The sequence below is a fragment of the Argopecten irradians genome, chromosome 6 (assembly GCF_041381155.1).
Source record: "Argopecten irradians isolate NY chromosome 6, Ai_NY, whole genome shotgun sequence".
Classification (NCBI taxonomy): domain Eukaryota; kingdom Metazoa; phylum Mollusca; class Bivalvia; order Pectinida; family Pectinidae; genus Argopecten; species Argopecten irradians.
The window spans coordinates 37,721,895-37,743,006 of record NC_091139.1 but is presented as its reverse complement, the minus strand read 5'-3'; the positions used below and the strand labels follow the sequence as shown (position 1 = coordinate 37,743,006).

At 35.2% G+C, this 21,112-nt stretch overlaps 1 protein-coding gene across 4 annotated transcripts; it reads left to right on the top strand.

Annotated features, from left to right (window-relative positions):
• The first annotated feature begins 1,329 nt into the window (after positions 1–1,329).
• Positions 1,330–20,430, top strand: LOC138325803 (probable thiopurine S-methyltransferase). Of its 4 annotated transcripts, none has more exons than XM_069271716.1 (10): positions 1,330–1,517; positions 2,119–2,242; positions 9,700–9,826; positions 10,902–10,994; positions 11,710–11,839; positions 13,354–13,406; positions 14,467–14,541; positions 15,322–15,407; positions 19,684–19,728; positions 20,169–20,430. In XM_069271716.1, exons 2-10 carry the CDS (start codon positions 2,224–2,226, stop codon positions 20,282–20,284), a joined length of 744 nt encoding a protein of 247 aa, XP_069127817.1. In that variant the 5' UTR covers positions 1,330–1,517; positions 2,119–2,223; the 3' UTR covers positions 20,285–20,430. The 4 variants fall into 4 exon arrangements, with proteins under 4 accessions (XP_069127817.1, XP_069127815.1, XP_069127814.1 ...); XM_069271714.1 differs by having other exon boundaries at positions 1,331–1,529; positions 2,108–2,242; XM_069271713.1 differs by having other exon boundaries at positions 1,333–1,517; positions 2,108–2,242.
• Positions 20,431–21,112: the final 682 nt, after the last annotated feature.

Sequence of the window (21,112 nt, the reverse complement as noted above, 5' to 3'; positions counted from 1 at the left end):
ACAGGGGAGGGGGGGGGGGGGGGTTGTTTACACTCAACTCAATGTAAACAGTGATACGGAAGCTTCCTACTAATACATCAGGATTTTTTTTTTATTTTCAAATTTCGAGTTATTATCTCAGTATCTCAAGTTCATGTATCAAAAAATGATTATCATCTCAATCATTTTTATAATTTCTATTATCATATGAAAATTTCGAGTTATTGTCTTACAAATGTGTAGTGTCTAGGGCGACTTTATGAAGAATAATACACAATATCCCACTTTTTGTTTGGTTTGATCAATTTAATGTCATATTAACGGCCTGGGTCCCAAAGTAGTCCTATTTTACGACCAAGTAATTGGGCCGAACAATGCAGTTTCTAAGCAGTTTCAAAGCAGTTTCTTAGCTCTATAAACTGAAGAGAATAGCTTTTATAGAGTCGATCTGATAAAATAAATCAAGGTTTTTTTTTAATCATGGTAGATTATTTTGACCTTATTTGGAAAATTTAATAATTATTATAAACAATTTCCTGATATTCATTCAGAGTGAGGTGAAAGCACCACTTTTAAAAATTTATTTTGCAAGTTCAATTGTGAGAATATAATACATATATACCTTAATATCATCAGGATCTCTCACTTTGATGCTGACAAGCAAAATATACTTTCAATCCCATATTTTGTACACGAGTATTAAATTCTTGACAATATTGGTCGTATAGAGTGAGTCGCCATGCATCTTTTAATGTAGAAAGTAAACTGAGAGTCATGTGAAAAGTAACCTGTTTGTAATTCACTCATAGAATAATTAAGGAACAAAATAGTTGAATAGTTTAACAAATCTCTATGAAATATGAAACAACACCTAGTCACATTTTAGAGTTCCGGGCTCAAATTCTGGACTAGCCTATATTTTCCGATTCCACTCCCGATGTCGCAGGACTATATTCACACATATCTAAGATGAGTTCGTATATATGAGGAATGTTTAGTGATAACATGATACCACCAGTGCATGTGCACTTAAGTTCATAGTATGAGATAGAAGGTTGATAAGGCGCTCGATTGTCCCCCTCGGTAGTACACACAGAATGTCAGTATACTTTACATACTTAAACATATCATTTCATTTGTTTCCTCTGACTTTGAATTAACCAAAAGTGTGCTACATTTACTTTATATTATTATAAGCATATTACTTTAATTCCTTTCTTTTCCTCGGGACACTTTATCAGTCAATAGCTTGTTACGGAATCGAAGGTTATTACTATTTAGGATTAACATGAAGATGAAAAGAGTTGCCGTTAATATCGCCCTAATACCGACCGTACCCGACTGTATGCACGTCACATAACACGCGTGTGTATATATAGGTATACCTGGTGTTTTGCTGCATGGGTTAGAACACGTGGCATTCGAATTCAGTGAATGGGTTTAATTTCCCTTCGTCATGCTGGCACGGCGCGAACACCTTTAATTCCTGACAGCGAAGGTGGAGAGAGTTACTCGGCGACAGGCTCTCAAGCGACCAGGTAATTAGTAAGGTAGCTACAGCGTTGGTCCTCTCGCTAGTCACCGTATCGTATATATAATCAAATTTATATAAGCATCATATGTTATTATATATTTTATTGTCATTTGCTAACAATTATTCTTAATTAACTTTAATTTGTATTTGTTTATTTTTATAAATGCAACCTTTTTCATTGAAGCTTGAATTTATTAAGCATAATTGAAGATTCCATAGCTCATCATACCATTGCGCCTGACTTGTTTACCAGGCTATATAATTGACGTTTTCTTCCAGGAAGTGATTATCAGTATTCTTTTATGTCATGTATAATGCACACTCACTGTATAAGATTTTGTCGTTCACTTTCTTGTCAGTAATTGCTTTTCGATTATGTGTCAATTTTTGCTAGTTTAACCTTTTTATTCCTGTTGCGTTATGTGTACTTTTAGTACAGCGTTGTTGTACTGACGCTAGCTTGAGCATGGGAAACCGCTATGTTTGTAATAGTTGTATTTATACACACACACACACACCGAGGCGAATTATTGTTTACCTAAGCACGTGTCTATGTGGGTAAATATTATTCTCAAAGTTTGCATATTCATATAGTTTTATCACAGGTTCAAGCTCCGGTCAACCCATTCAGATCTTCTCGCTTAAAGACGCTCGCTTAGAAGCAGACGACACTCGCAGTCGATCAGTCATCACCAACATCCGAAGGAATCATGTCGAAAGGAAACAAAGGTAGGTGGACATCGATAAAATTTGTTCAAATTGTACACTGTCTTTATCTATGTATGATACAATTTATGAAGAGTTTAAATAGAATAAAATAGCCTTTTAAATATCCGATCGTTTAATCTAAAACGATAACTGCTTCGCTTCGTTTTCCTATCTTATACAAGTACCTTTCAGTGTTTTATGTTTTTGGCTAAAAATACCCTTTCAAACTTTTCTAATTCTAAATTCGTAAAAGTTTTTTCAACTAATAACATTAACTAGCGTTTTAAATTTATTTATATTTAGATAATTTTACCTATATAAAAAACTACGAAAGAGCTGCTGCTATCACTTATAATATATAAACTAGCTCACGTTTAATTTCTATCATGTTATTGTATAAACACCTGGTACAGCCTTACGAAACAGGTATGACATCACATTTTCGGTTCATGATTAGTGTTTTTGTCGAGAGAAAATGATGCACCTTATAACGGCAGACATTGTTTACTGGGTAACTTCTGCACGGTCATGACGTTAATATGCCTACCGTGTAAGGAGCGTTAAGTGTATCTGATTTATGGTATTTTTTGTGGCGTATTTTGCAGCGACGATTTTTGTATCCACTAGTTAATAACACTCGGATCACTAGCCCTGCAGACGTGCACTCAACAATAACATTCACAAGGCGTAGGACAAAACAGACTTGTTTTCGAATCATCGTTGTGCATTTCTGTCTTGACTTTGTACCTACTATTTGTCATATACAAATCTTAATTTATCTGAAAATGTATCCCATGTGAATTTATTTATTCATTCCGGTACATGATAGACCATTGTATTATTGTATCATTTGCGCGCTTGCTAAATGAATAAAACTTGTATTGCAAAAACACAAATGATAAGTACGATTCCGTGGTTAAATGAACTTTGTGTAGATTATGACTCGCGAAAGGTTCATAATTACAATAAGCAGCAAATAATTTTAAAATCCCTGTAATTAGTGGTGTGGTAAATAAAATTGATAACAAGGGAATACATATGTGTGTGTATCTCTTGCTTTTCATTTATGGCCAGTGTAAAAATTATTCAATGAAACAATGCTTCTGGTAGGCTCTAGTATATATTGCCTTAGCGTTGGTGACAACCCCTGAACGACATGTTGATTTTTGTAGGGACTTTTCTAACTGTGAGTTGTGCTTGGTAGTGTTTAGTAGAGGCCTAAAGTAACACGTAAAGGTATGTTTTACTAAGGGCTTAAGATATCTCTAGCTTTTTTCAAAGTCACATAAAGGAATGTTTTAATAAGTGCTTAAAGATGCTCCACCGCTGACAAATGGTATTTTTTCACTATAAAAAACAGGAGCACACGATTGAGTATTTTTCTTCGGTTGCAAAAATTACTTACTGTACACCATAATCCCCATTGAAAAGTTTGAGCTTTTAATTTTACTTCAAGTAAAAAATATGAAAAATAATTGATTGCATCCCGAAGAAAATCCGTGGCACTATATCCTATATGGAATGAAGTACTGTTTGCGCATGCACCAAAGGCTAAATAAATTATTTTATATTATTTTTTTGTGTTAATTAGGCATATATACACACGATAAAACATCAATTATTGTTCAAATGATGACTATCATTTTTGCTCTGTCGGCGGTGGAGCAGCTTTAAGATGTCTCTAGCTCTTTTCAAGTCGCGTATTTTCGACACATCTGAAGAAGTTGCTAATAATTGGTTTAAAGACGGTAGTACGTATGTATCCGGGTACTCCGGCTTTACTCCAAAACTACTACCCACTGTGTATTAAAATGCATTCAGCGTTAAGGTTTTCGTTACCTTGAATTATTTTTTTTAAATAACGTTATATATGTGCATGGTAAAGTATACCCTGTATCGTATGTACTTAAATGATATTTTGAACATGGATCTGATTTATAAATATTTATACACTATATTTTTATTGAATATGAAAACTCATGTTCGACATTTCCCCCTGAATATATTACATTGTTAGCCAGCCTTTATAAGTACATACGAACCATGTTATACAATGTAAAACGTGTACAATGTAACAGTGGGCCATGTATTTAACTACGGTAACGTATTTATAAGCCGTTCTGAGGCAATATATATAACCTTCCAATTAACGTAACTTGATCAGCTGTCATACTAAACGAATGATATTATTTCGTCCTTTTATATCAAGAGTGACATCAATTTAAATAGTAACAGTGGTAATTATAGCCCAGGACCATGTAACTCACTATGTATCTACCAGGAATAGCGGGGTACCAGAACTATACCATTACAAAAGTTCTAAAATAAAACTAAGAAAGAGGGATGTCGGGTACTGAAAAGATGACTAAAGGCTCAAGTTTTTTTTAATTCTCTAGTTTAGAGTAAATAGATATAATTTGTGCGAAGTGATTTATTATGTAACCCCAGCATGATTCAGCAAAATCTTAAGCGGTCTACAACAACACAACATATATATATATATAGCCCAAGCGGTATTGTATATACACGGTATATGACCTAGTATTTAGCGTTAAGTGCTCGTTAAACTTTCTATATAAATGGACATACAAGAGTTATAAGGTCTCATTATAAAATTACTATTTGAACAAGGGACCGGCAATCTCTGCGATAAACCTGATACGCCATGATGTCCTGTTTATGGAATGACTGAGCATTTTATTCTGATTAACTATATATACACATGTTTAGAAGGATAATGCCATATTTAGACCAATGACTTGTGCAAATGGAAGTCAAATACAAAATTACCTTCGCTATCAAGATTAAAATGGATTAATAAAATAAAATACTCGTACATGCATCCCAATCAATGACGATATACGATTACTTGTGTTTATGAAGTTTTATAAAAAAAAAAAAAAATACCGGTAACATACACATGATATAATGGGTAATACAGCAATAAATCTCATATTTACGTTATAGAGATAAAATGTTGTGAATCATAAAGATATAGCTTATTCACAGTAAGTATACATACTGATAATGTCATGTTACTACATCGTCAAGGTAGTGTTTTAATGAACGTAGCCAACAATACAAGTAAAGTTCAAAGTCACCAAGCTACTTACAAGGTCTTAAAATACTAGATTTTACTATTTTTTTCCAATTCATTTTATTCCGTGGACCTTACGGTCCATAAGTACAAATTATAATATGTAAAATATACAATTGATATAACAAAAGAGATGGAGAGTGATTTATATAATAGATATTAAATTTCCAGCCAAATGTCTCAACTTTTGAACTTTTCTGACCTTTTCTTAAAAGCAAATTGAATAAATTTACCAGTATTTTGTAATTCTTTAACGTTGTTAACGCTTGGACATTGTAATAGTTTTTGATATTCATCTTCAAGTTCATTTAAATCACAACATGTACACAATCTATTCTCTCGTGGGATATTTTGTTTTCTACCCTTTTCAATATTCAGATAGTGTGCTGAAATTCTTATTTTGGTTAAACATTTTTATATACAGTGTCAATAGGCTTTCTTAAATAAAATTGTAAACAAAAATTATCATTTAAATGTTTATACAGTATACCTCGTTAGACGTTAGACAACACCAAACAGTGTTTACTTTTCATCTTTTCAGGTCTACACAATCAAATTTATTTTTTTCTTAAAGCAAATTTATTTCAATGTTATATCTGCCAAAATGATGAGAATTAAAATGACCTTTAAATTTAAGTATGAAAGTGGATATGTCGAATGGAGATTTTCTCCTGTGTGAGGGCAACGCCATGTATTTATTTCCCTATGATACGAAGTAAAATTCTTTCTTCTAAAAAAGATGTTCCCGAAGTGTCAACTACAAGACAATTCGTGATATACATGTATAAGGAAAGTAATATCCACAAAACTGAACAAATGTGCTTTTTGATCTCTCATGATTTTACTCTTGAATAATTGTATTTTTATTATCATCATCCTTTTTATCACATAATCCGCCTGATATCCAATGATTTCGCCCATGTAATATTGTTTGCATATGCCACTAGTGTTATATGACCTGGAGCGATTTTCATAGGTTGGAAAGGCAAGGCTCGCAAAAATAAAAACTTCTTAGACTCGTTTCAAAAAATCTCATGTGAAATGATCACTCATGTAAGATCCTACATATATGATTACAGTATACTGGTATTTTCCTGCGTCCAGCACTGTCGTTTTTGTTTTTTTTATACAAATATTAATTTGTAAAGTGTTTTTATGAACTTACGTAAGGATTTTAACTACTATTCACCCATAAAGAGTTGGACGACATGACATTCAGTTTGGGCTGTGATATTGCTTTAATCGCAATGGATAACAAGTATGAATAACATGCACTACCATGAATGGTTTTGATAATCTAAACATTCCTACATGCAACCGAAGATAATTTCAAAGGTATTTCATGTCATAAAATAAATATTATAAATGAATTTTTTAATCCTTTGGATTTCTGTTGGGATGTGTATAAAACGTCTATGGATGGATATAAAACATGAACAATGCAGAGTCCAGTCCAGGAATTCATGCACGAGCGCATCCGAATTAGTTAGGCCATCAATATCTCGGGTGGACGGGTGCGGGGACCATCTGATACCAAGCAGTACCAGGTTAGAGAGCATTTCCCGGCAGTGACATGGCAGATTTCTAATTCAGTCGGATGCTCATCAAGCGTGTGTGATATCGCACCCTGTGTTGAATGGCTACTGGTACCATCACACCTGTAAAAACACCTGTAGATATGTACAAACATCATGAATTGAAATGTCTTCATCGTTTTCTTATAATATGCAAATAACTTACATATGTTACACTATCAAACATGATTTATCGGGCATGCATTTGTAATTTAATTTAGTCAGGTGTGAATAAGGTTCTTAAGAACTCATGAACTCTTCTGTGATATAAAAAATATATCAGCAATTTCGTTTATAAATCAGAAATGGATATGATACGGAAGGTTCTTGAAATTTGAGTTTCTCCTTATGTTTTCTGAAACTTTAATAATACATCTTCGAAGGATGATATCACTTTTAATCCGATCATTTTTCATAACGACTATTAAAACCGTTTTGTTTATTTTGAGCTTTGGATTTCGTCGTTATTATGATTTGACGGAGCTATTTTGATGAGTCCTGGAAGAACCTGTTGTGAAATAATACTGACAAAATGACAAAAATTAAAATATAAATAAACAAAAATGATGATGTCATGTATTTTTCTACGATCCCAGAAGCAGTTTAATGATGCTTAATGAAAATTGATACTCTTGGTTTGGGAAATAAAGGTATCGTGTGATGGTATCACTATGACTTTGGAGAATTTGATAAATTGCCTAGTAATGGTGGCAGATCCATCCTGATGTTTCATGCTATCTTACTATCGTGAAATGAGATATTTAATTTCTTTTTCGCCAAGCCTCTGCTAAAATGTGTTCAAACATAATCTGCTATGCAGAAAGTAGAGGTGAGAAAGTAACATATTCTCCCTGACGTCCTCATGTGGAAACCGGCGCTCCATGACTCAGCAATATGGGGACGCGTATGGAATGCAAACATAGTGATATATAAGTACAACTTGGCATGACTCTTCAATTTTCTGTAGTGCCTATCAATGTTCTGAATAATCAATAATTCTCCCGGAGTACTTATGCCATAATATAGCACATTGAAAATTTATCACCAAAGTCATGGGTGGATGCTAGCGGAACTTAAAAATTAAAACATCATATTTTCCTGAATGATTTGCAAAATTTCTCTGAAAAAATATTTTAATATTTTATAAAGTTATAATTTTATGGATAGTCATAGCTCAAATTTTATCGTAAACTCAAACAGAGTTATATATAGGTACATCCTACATATTAATACAAAAATGCGACGGATTTAGGTGTCACCTCGTGAGATAATCCGTACATATTATATCAAAAAAATTAAATATCTAGATCTAGATGTCTATGGGTATGACTCGGCGAAATAAATACAGAATTGATATCATTAATGTATGATAACTGGTAAAGCGTGACCATATCTCCGACATCCTTAACTGGTTACCGTATCAGCGCTCATGTCCCTTTCTGTTTATGAAACACCTGAGAAACTACGTAGATCAAACGAATTTCTCACGACCAGTCCTTTGTAGAGAGATACATTATGTTACAATTTTATAATGCTAGCAGCCAGAGATCGTGCAATGATTACATACCCTATATACAGCGAGACGCTGTGATGTCTGTACCAGATGTTGTAAAAATGCCAATGCACTAGTAAAGCTCGTGTCTTTTCAAAATTTGAAAATTAACTAACTCGAGTTCGATAAACATGATAAACAACAGTCACGCGCTAGGGAACGTTTTTATCCCATAACTTTAGTTCTATAGTTATACCGTGGTGACCATTTTCTCGTCTTCATTCAGGGAAATTTACCACCATACATTGTGTAGTGATACATGTATCTTTCCACCATAAAATATAGTGCCTAAATAGAGAGCCAATGTTCTATTGTTTTAAACTTTGTATAATCAACTACCTGCTAAAAATTAAATACGATGCTATTTAAAAGAAAATGCGCTATGAAAAGTAGCCCGATGTTGAGAGCCAATCGGAATCAAGTGATCTTGGAATTGACCAATCAAGAGGCGCCGTAGGTGTTTACACACTGGAGTGTGTAAACATAAACGATAACCAACTGCTATGAAATTTATCACATCGGTTTTCCATTGTGAAACATGCATAGTTATGGGATAAATAAAGGTTATAGGTATGTAGTTCTAAATCAATATGGATACACATCTTAGTATCTCGTCAAGCCAACATGAATGTTAAGCCATAGGCCTAATTGTCTTCTTAAGCTATATAGTGATATTATTTTTTTCAGTCATTCATCACGTTTAATTTAATAATGTGTCAAAGTTTGAATGTGTGAAGATTGTATTTTTCAGTATAATGAAATGTGTATCGAAATAATTTCAGATATAATGTAAAAATAGTTATTTCCGGATTAATACGAATACTTACATTTTTAGAAGTGGACATTTTTGTCAAGAATTCGATCATGTTTAGAGCGTTTGCTGCAAATGTTTAGCGCTTCACCTGTAGATCACGACATAATACCACAAACCCTCCACTTTTAAGGCGCAAGATCTAATCTCATGTGAGACATTTGCCGTGTACTGAACGCTGATCGGTGGTTTTTCTCCATATACTCCAACTACCTTCACTATCTAAACCTTGCACGTCCTTAAACGAATCTAGCTGTTGATAGGACGTTATACTGATCACACTAAAAGGATCACAAGTTCAAGGTACAAGTGATGTGATCGATAGGCACTTGGTGTAGATCGATGGTATTGCTTTGGGTACTCTGGCTTCCCTCTCTACCATTCAAATCAGGCACCCCTTAAAACACTAACTCTGATAGTACACTGATATTTTGTATGTTCCAGATACCATCGAGAAGAAACGTATCAACCAATTCGGGGATTATGAAGATACGTCAGAAATGTCCTGTAGTGATTGGAATGAAAGATGGAAGAAGGAACAGACACAGTTCCATGTCCCAAAGGTCCATCCGTAAGTGCTTACTGATACATCCCCTACATGCATATTACCGACTTTTATCCTGCAACTGCACCACATACTAACAGATAACTACTGCCGGATAAAGTTGTGCTTTATCCGTCAATACGAAATGCTTTATCCATCAATACGATCACCTGAATATGTTCCATATCTGACGGAACTTTTCTATCTTGACCCAGAACTTTAACCTTTCGTTCATACACAATCCCGCCAAAATGTGACGTCACATTCACCGGAATGACGTCATTTTTACGGTAAATCGTATTAGGGTGTCGTCTTTTTTCATTGCTCATAGCAAAGGTATGTATTGTAAAGTAGTTTTTTGATTTTTTTAGTGTTTTATATTGTTTTAGTAATATTACACACTGCATAGAATTACTGGAACTTTTTGCGAATGCGCTTATATAAAAAGGAGTGAACTCTCATTCGGTTTAGTGAATGAATCTGTTCCTCCGCAGCAAAGAAGCGTCTCGCTTCGAGCGAACCCAAGTAAATAACTGCCAATTTGCTTTCGTTTTGAATGTTTTGAATATAAAGAATACACGGTCTGATCATACAAAACAAGTGGGATTTTTTGGTTTTCGACAATAAAAGCAAAGATGACTCTGCAAAGCCTCGTCATCTCGGCTTTCTGAAGTCTCGCACCAAAATAAACCTTTAATTGTAAGCCACTAACCATTGTGACGTCATGTGTTTGCAAACGCAACAGCAAAGATTTCAGAGAAAAAGACGTGAATTTCGCTCACAAAATAATGACATTACAATCGCTACCAACCCGCCAGGGAGGTAACTCTGTAAAGACGGAATACAGGTGCTTTTGTTCAGTAATTAGACCAACGATTAGCCACAATATGCGAAATGAAGAAAATGAAGTATAATCAGGATATTTGTTATTGAAACGAAGGAAATAGAAAATCAGAGGCGACTACTTCAAAATTATATCAAACAATTATACATATAATTTGTACATCAAGTTGATTGTTTTATGGATTTGTCCCATGCGTAACTCCGGTTATATATTGGAATTTCATAATGCGTTTTCTCATTTTTTATTGTCGTTTTCTAGTATGTTGGAGAAGCACATCGATCGGCTAACAGATGGAAAGACAAACCTACGTATCTTTGTACCCTTGTGCGGGAAAAGCATTGACCTGAAATGGTAAGGACAATTAGCTAAACACCCTTTTTATGGAAATATGAATAAGGACATAGCCAGGAGGTTTTAGGACTCCTATAATATAAATTTCTTCGCATACAGAGCGATTTCGCCAGGAAATTTCTATTTCATGAGAAATTGTACTGGATATATTGACATCATTTTTACCGACTATAGCCTTCCTTTGCCCGACTTTTCACTTTAAAGGAATAACGATAAAACATTTCTTTGTATGATAAACACACACTGTGCTGGTTTGAGAACATGACTAGAGCTATGGCCCAGTGGTTAATATGTTCCGACATTTTACCACAAGCCCTCCACTTACTTGTTATATGTTCGAGCCCCATGTGGGGCAGTGGAAAAGTATTGATATAAGTGAACATCAGCGGGTTTGCATTCTAGGTATTCCGGCTTTCTTCCACTATCTATAGACCTGGCACATCCTTAAATGACCTTTATTGTTATTTAAGCATTAAACCAAGCAAATCAACCAAATCGAAAAGAAGTAACGATAGAACAGGTTTTCGCCTGATATAGGCACACTGTGTTATTTGTAAAATGTCTTGGCCCTTATTTGACTTAAAATGATATAGTGAGAATTCGCTCAGTGATCTTGTTATAGCTTATCATTTCAATAATGTACTTGATTTATCTGATGAAATACGAATGTTTGAAATGTCCAATACAAACAGATTTCACTCCAATTGTCTTACAGGTTAGCTGACCAAGGGCATGAGGTGGTTGGTTGTGACTGCTCTGAAACCGGATGTAAAGAAGTCTTCGAAAGAGACAATATTCCTTATACAAACGAATACAGACACAACGTTAAGAGCAAACTTCTCAAGGTATTGTCAAAATGTTGACTGTCTTCAAGATACAAAATAATAATAAACCTACAGCTTGGTTATCCATACATTGTAATAATCTTTCTCACATTGAACTCATTGTATATGTTCATTCATTTATCTTAAGAATATGTTGATGACATTTCAGGTCGTTAATGGCTAATAATGTTTTGCACATTAATAAACTTTTCGGTTTCACAATACACAACAGTCACGTTGTGTTTGATTTATATAATTGGTGATTTTTTTCTTTCTATATGCTTCACTTTTAACTTGATGTTGTAACTTTCTTTGCCATATTTTATACCATATCTTAATACCAATATAATCATATAAGGAAATCAAAGAACAAATTAACATCTGGTCATGATGCTTCTTACATTTTAATATATATGCGACCTTCGAGGACCCATTATTGAAAGCAGTCCATGTAACACTTGATACTGTTGATCACACGTACTGCTGGTTACAATGTATTCACTGTATGTAAGCAGCGATATGATTAACAAACAAGGCCGCTCTTCTTTTATTCGTACGAAAATAGCTATATATCTTTTAGATCGTGATATCTCGCAACAACAGTCATTCAGAAATGCTTTACAGAATTAAAATTTACCACAGACTTGATAATTACATCATGTTGTTAATGGAAATACGTTTGAATAAATTCTTGTCTAGGAACCTTGAAATTTTTAGTAAAAGTGCAAATTAGTTGATGCAGTGCCTTAAAATTATACAATTAATTAAAAAAAATCAAATTGAACAGCACTGGACTCTGTATAAGACCATCTTATATCTTAGCTTTAATTAAATTAGCCAATCATAGCAATCGTAACAACACCCTGTGCTAAATACTGATAAATCACGTGACTAGAAACATGCCTTATCATCGATATCTCCATTATTTGATATATAACTTATATGACTATTTATCTACACAGTTTAAGGTAGATCGTGACCAAGTCTACTAAAGCGACTGCAATTATATTTTGTAATCTCGGCCAATTAGATTGTACTGTTATGAATTTAATAAGTGGGAATATATGACAGTAAATTCAAACAGAAAGTCGACAGTCTCCCGAGGTGTACTAATTATAACTAGTTAGGCGATTTATAATGTCTTTGAGGTCTATTTATTGTAGAGCTTAATTAAATATGATTGCAATATATTACCTTTATAATTAAATAGTCATGTAACTAGACACAGACTTAAATGATGTCATTAGAAATAACATAGATAAAACACATTCGGGTTTTTTTTTGCATATTATTTGCGAAGAACTTATCAATGAAATAGTTTCGTGATGCAGCGATATTTTGCACAGAGTGCTTTAAATCAGGTCATTAAGTGTGTCTTGTTTAAACTTTGGAGACTACTGGGCAGATAAATTTACAGAAATTATGTCTTTGTAAGAACGTGTCGCGAGATTAGCATAAATATTTATACACGTACATATTTATACACGTACTTATACTTTTTATCATTGTTCATGTTTTTTGTATTTTTATTTAAGGCCACAGACAGAAAACTGTCACTTTACGTCGGAGACTTCTTTAACCTCCAAAGGTTTGTAAGCCATATTTATATTCACATCGGTTCCGTATCATTATTGACAGGCATATATAAGACATGTAAAAACTATTTTGCATTTGAAGTCCACATAATGTTACATTGCCCTTTTCAGTTGATAACATGTTTATAAAGTAATGGGTGCCGATACATTAAAAATTACCCAGACTATCTTTCCAAAAGTTAGAATGAGTTACCACCTAGCTTGTCTGTTATGTAGGATAAGTTTGGTCTGATACCATATAATAGACTCGGTGATTTTTTCTGTGAATTATCTAGTCAAAACGATTACGAAATCAGTATAGGAATTACGTTACCTCACAAAACAATACACAGGAATTAGTTGGCCTGCATTTGGATTGGATTTTATTCTAATTGTGCGTCGTATGTCCGTAACAATTTTCATTTTCGACAAAAACCGCTGAAGCAATTTCAATGAAATTTGGCACAAACCTTCTTATGCATAAGGCCAATCAAATTTGTGAATTATATTATCCCCAACCCAAAGGGTCTGTGGGAGGGACCAAAAGGGGTAAAAATGGCTGAAATTTAAAAAAAAAAATCTTCTCCACTCACAGATGTGGTATAATCAAATACTCTTCAGAGATAGAAAGATTTCAAGACCATCTAAAAAAAATTGTGAATTATATGGGGTCTCGCGTTTCCAACTGAGGAGGGGGTTTAAGTTTACTAATGTTTCTGTAGGTAAAACACATTTTTGAGCATTATTTGATCATTTATTATAGGAAATTACTCAAATGTTGTCAGAATAATTCCCATGAGATGGCCATTGAATCATATCAACAAATTTTCCATGACTGACCTTATGGGGCGTTAGGGGCGGGACCAAAAGGGATCAAATAGACTTTAACTTCTAAAATCTTGTTCTGAAGATTTCTTCTCTTTTGTTTCTGTATCTGAACTCAGGTGACCGTTAAGGCCCAAGGACCTCTTGTTTATTAATTTAAAACCCTATAAAATAAAGGTCGAACTGTACTTTGCAATTATTTGCGAGACTTCAAATTTGATTTATATCCTGATGTGTTTTCCTTTACAGAAAAGAACTGGGAGAATTCGACTGTATTTGGGACCGAGGCTCATTTGTTGCTATACCCGTGACGAAGAGACAAGAGTAAGACACATTTCTACTCGTTTGTAATAAATCCACCGGAAACAAAATGTACTTTATAATCTCCGAGTCCGGAACCACAATATTTCTGATGCATCGAACAGGGTTTTACAAATAGCATCTCTTTCTGATAGTTGAATTTGCGAACACCATAGCTTCGATATGTATCGATTTATCTCATAGGCTGTACAATTAGACACTCATATAATTATGATACTTCTATTTCTCTTACATATAACATTTAACAGAACGTATATTTAGAGTAGAGATTTAAAAAAAAAACACCCTTCAGATAAGGGTTTTCACACTCTATTCCCATAAATAGTATTCAGATACAGTTCAATTGATTGATTTTGTGATTTTGTCAAAATAACTTTTTTTTCCAATTTTAAATGTATTTTTGAATGTGCGCACTTCAATGCATTAGATCAATAAGGAGATTGGATAGGTTAGTCAGTGCGGTGTTGTAATTCTTTGTGGTAAATGGCTGATTGACATCCATGATTAAATTCATTTCTTTATGCGTTGAAACATTTATCCTGGTTCATAGCGTCTGTCGGAGGGACTGGTACAAGGTACACACTATTACGGTGACGTAACATCTGAAATCGTTTCCTCAGTCTTATCATTTGAAACCCGTGATTTATTTTATAGCAATATTTGGTAAATGTGGTGGAAATCGCATGGCGATCACATACAGCACACACCTAAGTCTTAACACTCTAATTATCAAAGCGTCTTCACACATAATTTATTTCCCTTTTTATTCTTTGTTTTGAATAGGTATGCTGACATTATTCTTTCTATCATGACAAACGAGACAAGATATTTACTCGACTGTTTCAAAGTAGACAACACATATTTTGGAGGTAGGTACTTGTAGTTATGAACATGTAGTAAACAGTGGCTAAATCACCGAGTGTATCTAACCGCTGTGTGCTTGAGACATTGACTAATTATGTTACATGATGCATTCGGTATTAATCTTACTAAATCATTTTGTGTTTCTGTTTCCTTGTAAAGTTAATGGTTTTCTAACCTTTGAATAACAGTGGTGATGATCCCTGTACAGTTAGCGGGTTTCTAACCTTTAAATAACAGTGGTGATTATTCCCTGTATAGTTAGCGGTTATCTAACCTTAAAATAGTTAGCGGTTATCTAACCTTAAAATAACAGTGCTTATGATTCCATGGACAGTTAGCGGTTATCTAACGTTTAGATAACAGTGGTTATAATTCCTTATATAGTTAGCGGTTATCTAACCAATAAATAACTGTGGTTATAATTCCTTATACAGTTAGCGGATAGATAAACTTGAGACGATGGCGGTTTGGTATAAATAATAGTCACATAACCTTTTTGATGATAGCGGTAAAGCTTTTGGTTGACTTAGGAGATAATGGTTTATGGTTAAGGCAGCGGCTATATATCCTCCTATTGGCCTGGGTAACATTTTCTTTTGACGTTATAGGTTATATTACCGTAGTGAATGAATGTTTCCCGAGGTCGACACCGGTTATGTTTCTAAGGGTAGTGACCGAATGTTTCCCTATGTTGACACCGGTTATGTTTCTAAGTGTAGTGACTGAACGTTTCCCGATGTTGACACCAGTTATATTTCTAAGTGTAGTGACCGAATGTTTCCCGGTTTTGACACCGGTTATGTTTCTAAGTGTAGTGACTGAACGTTTCCCGATGTTGACACCAGTTATATTTCTAAGTGTAGTGACCGAATGTTTCCCGATGTTGACACCAGTTATATTTCTAAGTGTAGTGACCGAATGTTTCCCGATGTTGACACCAGTTATGTTTCTAAGTGTAGTGACCGAATGTTTCCCTATGTTGACACCAGTTATGTTTCTAAGTGTAGTGACCGAATGTTTCCCGATGTTGACACTGGTTATGTTTCTAAGTGCAGTGACCGAATGTTTCCCGTTGTTGACACCGGTTATGTTTCTAAGTGCAGTGACCGAATGTTTCCCGATGTTGACACTGGTTATGTATCTAAGTGCAGTGACCGAATGTTTCCCGATGTTGACACTGGTTATGTATCTAAGTGTAGTGACCGAATGTTTCCCGATGTTGACACCAGTTATGTTTCTAAGTGTAGTGACCGAATGTTTTCTTATGTTGACACCGGTTATGTTTCTAAGTGTAGTGACCGAATGTTTCCCGATGTTGACACCGGTTATGTTTCTAAGTGTAGTGACCGAAAGTTTTCCGATGTTGACACCGGTTATGTTTCTAGGTGTAGTGGCCGAATGTTTCCTTATGTTGACACCGGTTATGTTTCTAAGTGTAGTGACTGAATGTTTCCCTATGTTGACACCGGTTATGTTTCTAAGTGTAGTGACCGAATGTTTCCCGATGTTGACACCGGTTATGTTTCTAAGTGTAGTGACCGAATGTTTTCCGATGTTGACACCGGTTATGTTTCTAGGTGTAGTGACCGGATGTTTCCTTATGTTGACACCGGTTATGTTTCTAAGTGTAGTTACCGAATGTTTCCCGTTGTTGACACCGGTTATGTTTCTAAGTGTAGTGACCGAATGTTTCCCTATGTTGACACCGGTTATGTTTCTAAGTGTAGTGACTGAATAATTCCCGATGCTGACACTGGTTATGTTTCTAAGTGTAGTGACCGAATGTTTCCCGATGTTGACACCGGTTATGTTTCTAAGTGTAGTGACCGAATGTTTCCCGATGTTGACACCGGTTATGTTTCTAAGTGTAGTGACCGAATGTTTCCCGATGTTGACACCGGTTATGTTTCTAAGTGTAGTGGCCGAATGTTTCCTTATGTTGACACCGGTTATGTTTCTAAGTGTAGTGACTGAATGTTTCCCTATGTTGACACCGGTTATGTTTCTAAGTGTAGTGACGGAATGTTTCCCGATGTTGACACCGGTTATGTTTCTAAGTGTAGTGACCGAATGTTTTCCGATGTTGACACCGGTTATGTTTCTAAGTGTAGTGACCGAATGTTTCCCGATGTTGACACCGGTTATGTTTCTAAGTGTAGTGACCGAATGTTTCCCGATGTTGACACCGGTTATGTTTCTAAGTGTAGTGACCGAATGTTTCCCGATGTTGACACCGGTTATGTTTCTAAGTGTAGTGACCGAATGTTTCCCGATGTTGACACCGGTTATGTTTCTAAGTGTAGTGACCGAATGTTTCCTTATGTTGACACCGGTTATGTTTCTAAGTGTAGTGACCGAATGTTTCCCGATGTTGACACCGGTTATGTTTCTAAGTGTAGTGACCGAATGTTTCCCGATGTTGACACCGGTTATGTTTCTAAGTGTAGTGACCGAATGTTTTCCGATGTTGACACCGGTTATGTTTCTAGGTGTAGTGACCGGATATTTCCTTATGTTGACACCGGTTATGTTTCTAAGTGTAGTTACCGAATGTTTCCCGTTGTTGACACCGGTTATGTTTCTAAGTGTAGTGACTGAATGTTTCCCTATGTTGACACCGGTTATGTTTCTAAGTGTAGTGACTGAATAATTCCCGATGTTGACACCGGTTATGTTTCTAAGTGTAGTGACCGAATGTTTCCCGATGTTGACACCGGTTATGTTTCTAAGTGTAGTGACCGAATGTTTCCCTATGTTGACACCGGTTATGTTTCTAAGTGTAGTGACCGAATGTTTCCCGATGTTGACACCGGTTATGTTTCTAAGTGTAGTGACCGAATGTTTCCCGATGTTGACACCGGTTATATTTCTAAGTGTAGTGACCGAATGTTTCCCGATGTTGACACCGGTTATGTTTCTAAGTGTAGTGACCGAATGTTTCCCGATGTTGACACCGGTTATGTTTCTAAGTGTAGTGACCGAATGTTTCCCGATGTTGACACCGGTTATGTTTCTAAGTGTAGTGACCGAATGTTTCCCGATGTTGACACCGGTTATGTTTCTAAGTGTAGTGACCGAATGTTTTCCGATGTTGACACCGGTTATGTTTTTAGGTGTAGTGACCGGATGTTTCCTTATGTTGACACCGGTTATGTTTCTAAGTGTAGTGACTGAATAATTCCCGATGTTGACACCGGTTATGTTTCTAAGTGTAGTGACTGAATAATTCCCGATGTTGACACCGGTTATGTTTCTAAGTGTAGTGACTGAATAATTCCCGATGTTGACACTGGTTATGTTTCTAAGTGTAGTGACCGAATGTTTCCCGATGTTGACACCGGTTATGTTTCTAAGTGTAGTGACCGAATGTTTCCCGATGTTGACACCGGTTATGTTTCTAAGTGTAGTGACCGAATGTTTCCCGATGTTGACACCGGTTATGTTTCTAAGTATAGTGACCGAATGTTTCTCGATGTTGACACCGGTTATGTTTCTAAGTGTAGTGACCGAATGTTTCCATATGTTGACACCGGTTATGTTTCTAGGTGTAGTGACTGAATGTTTCCCGATGTTGACATCGGTTTATGTTTCTAAGTGTAGTGACTGAATGTTTCCCGATGTTGACACCGGTTATGTTTCTAAGTGCAGTGACCGAATGTTTCCCGATGTTGACACCGGTTATGTTCGTGGTGTAATCTATGTAAAGTAGTTAGTTAGAGGTTATGTCGCTTTATTTTGCTAGGGATCATATTTCTCAGTGAATCTATACGTTAAATGACCTATTAAGTAGACAGTTGTGTAGTACATTCAGCGGAGTAGTAAGGTTACCTTGGCCAGCGATGTTACCTGATGCAATAAGCAGTTACATTACCAAGTTATTTAGCGGTAATGCTATAACCCTGGTATGTGGTTAGCGGGTTTGTTATCTGGATCAGTTACATGTGATGTTAGTTATTGCTTTGTTCCCTAGTGTAATTAACGGTAATGTTATATGTGAAGTAAACTGTTAACTTTCATACCGTAGATCATGACAACTTACTTTCGCGTTATGCAATACTATTTTGTTTTTCTTAGCCGCGAAATGCATAATTATTGAATCACAGAAATTAATTGGTTTCATTGTTATCATTTTAGTTATTAGCTAACCAGTATCGAAACATGCACAGATGTCTAAACATTTCCAGCCCAAACAGGGGTTCTTGTTTCTAACGTTAAGAACTTTATTAGTCTGACAGTAATCTGGATTTCCTTAAAAGACTATTTTCTCATTTCTCTTCATAGGACCACCATTCAACTGCACCGAGACACATGTGAAGGAATGCTTCGGTAAGATTGTTTTTCATTCATATGAACGAGGTGCAATTGTGATAAATTATAACAGTACAGATTGATTTCAGAATGGATATAAATAAATCATGCCAGTTTTTTTTAGATATTTATATAAGGCTTTGCAATTCTAATAATAAAATAAACAAGCAAAAATTTCGTTTTTTATAAATAATGTGGGAATAATGAAATGGGTGAAAATGTTGCGACATATTACTCCAGTCCTCCACCTGTGGGTTCTCATGCGGAACTGTATCGCTGCCACGTACTAATCGCTGGTACAGTGGCCTTTCCCACCTGTAAACCTGGTAAGGGCGACGTCATAGCCTTGCTAAATACCCACAAAGACATCAGTTTTAGACTCAGAATTGGAATGTTAAGCCACGCGGTGATATTGACCCAGTATAATGTGTAACTAATAACAATCTTTATTTTAACAGATACACAATGTCGAGTGGAAAAGATTGACGACCGTGATGCGCTTACAAAATGGCAGACTGAGGTGTGGAAGGTAGATACGTTTCTGGAGGAGTTATACATGATTCGGTTGAAGTGATTGTGTTCAGACAATGTTGTTGACTTTTTATAAACACTAGTTGTGATAATATTTCATTGTTAATTCGCTTAAATATTGTTTTATTGTAAATATGACTATTTATGCATTGCCATATGTCAGAAATAAAATGTCGCTTTTAATATGAATCTTGTAAATGTGTTGGATGTTTCTCATTATAACCATAATGTAGTGACCTAAGCTGAATCGACATTGATTTGACCCAGATTATTACCTGGATATCGCTGATCAATCATTGAACACTTACTAGTCTGAAGCACAGGGTTTCATTATCCTTGTATTTTAAGGATGTTCATTTCATTTTTTATTTATATTTTTCATTTTTTAATATGAATTTTTACGCCAGAGAAATATGGCATACTTACATCAAACAACTAAAGATTTACTTTTCTTTCTCGGGACTGTACTAGATTTTATTTTCGTTAGTAAGGTTATCATGTCACTCACGGTATTTCAGATAAAATAAGTAAACAAGAACACAAAATAAACCTAGTATTCAGACTCGTGTATAAGTATAAGCAAACAAAACTCAAGCCCCAAGATCATGAATCAGTCTTAAGTTTAGACTTAATCAAAAATGATTTCATATAAATATGTTTTTTTTGATCGAATAAACAAAACATCCTCCTGGGGCCGGCCAGGTGTATCGAAAGATTAAGCGTTTTCTACTTCTGCGACATTTCCTGCCATGCAGATCAGGGTGAAGGTCAGGTTAGACACAACCCCTTAATGGAATTATAAATCTAAATATTTATACAAACATCCCAGGAAACCCCAGTGTCAAAGGGTATATACTTATATTTACAATAA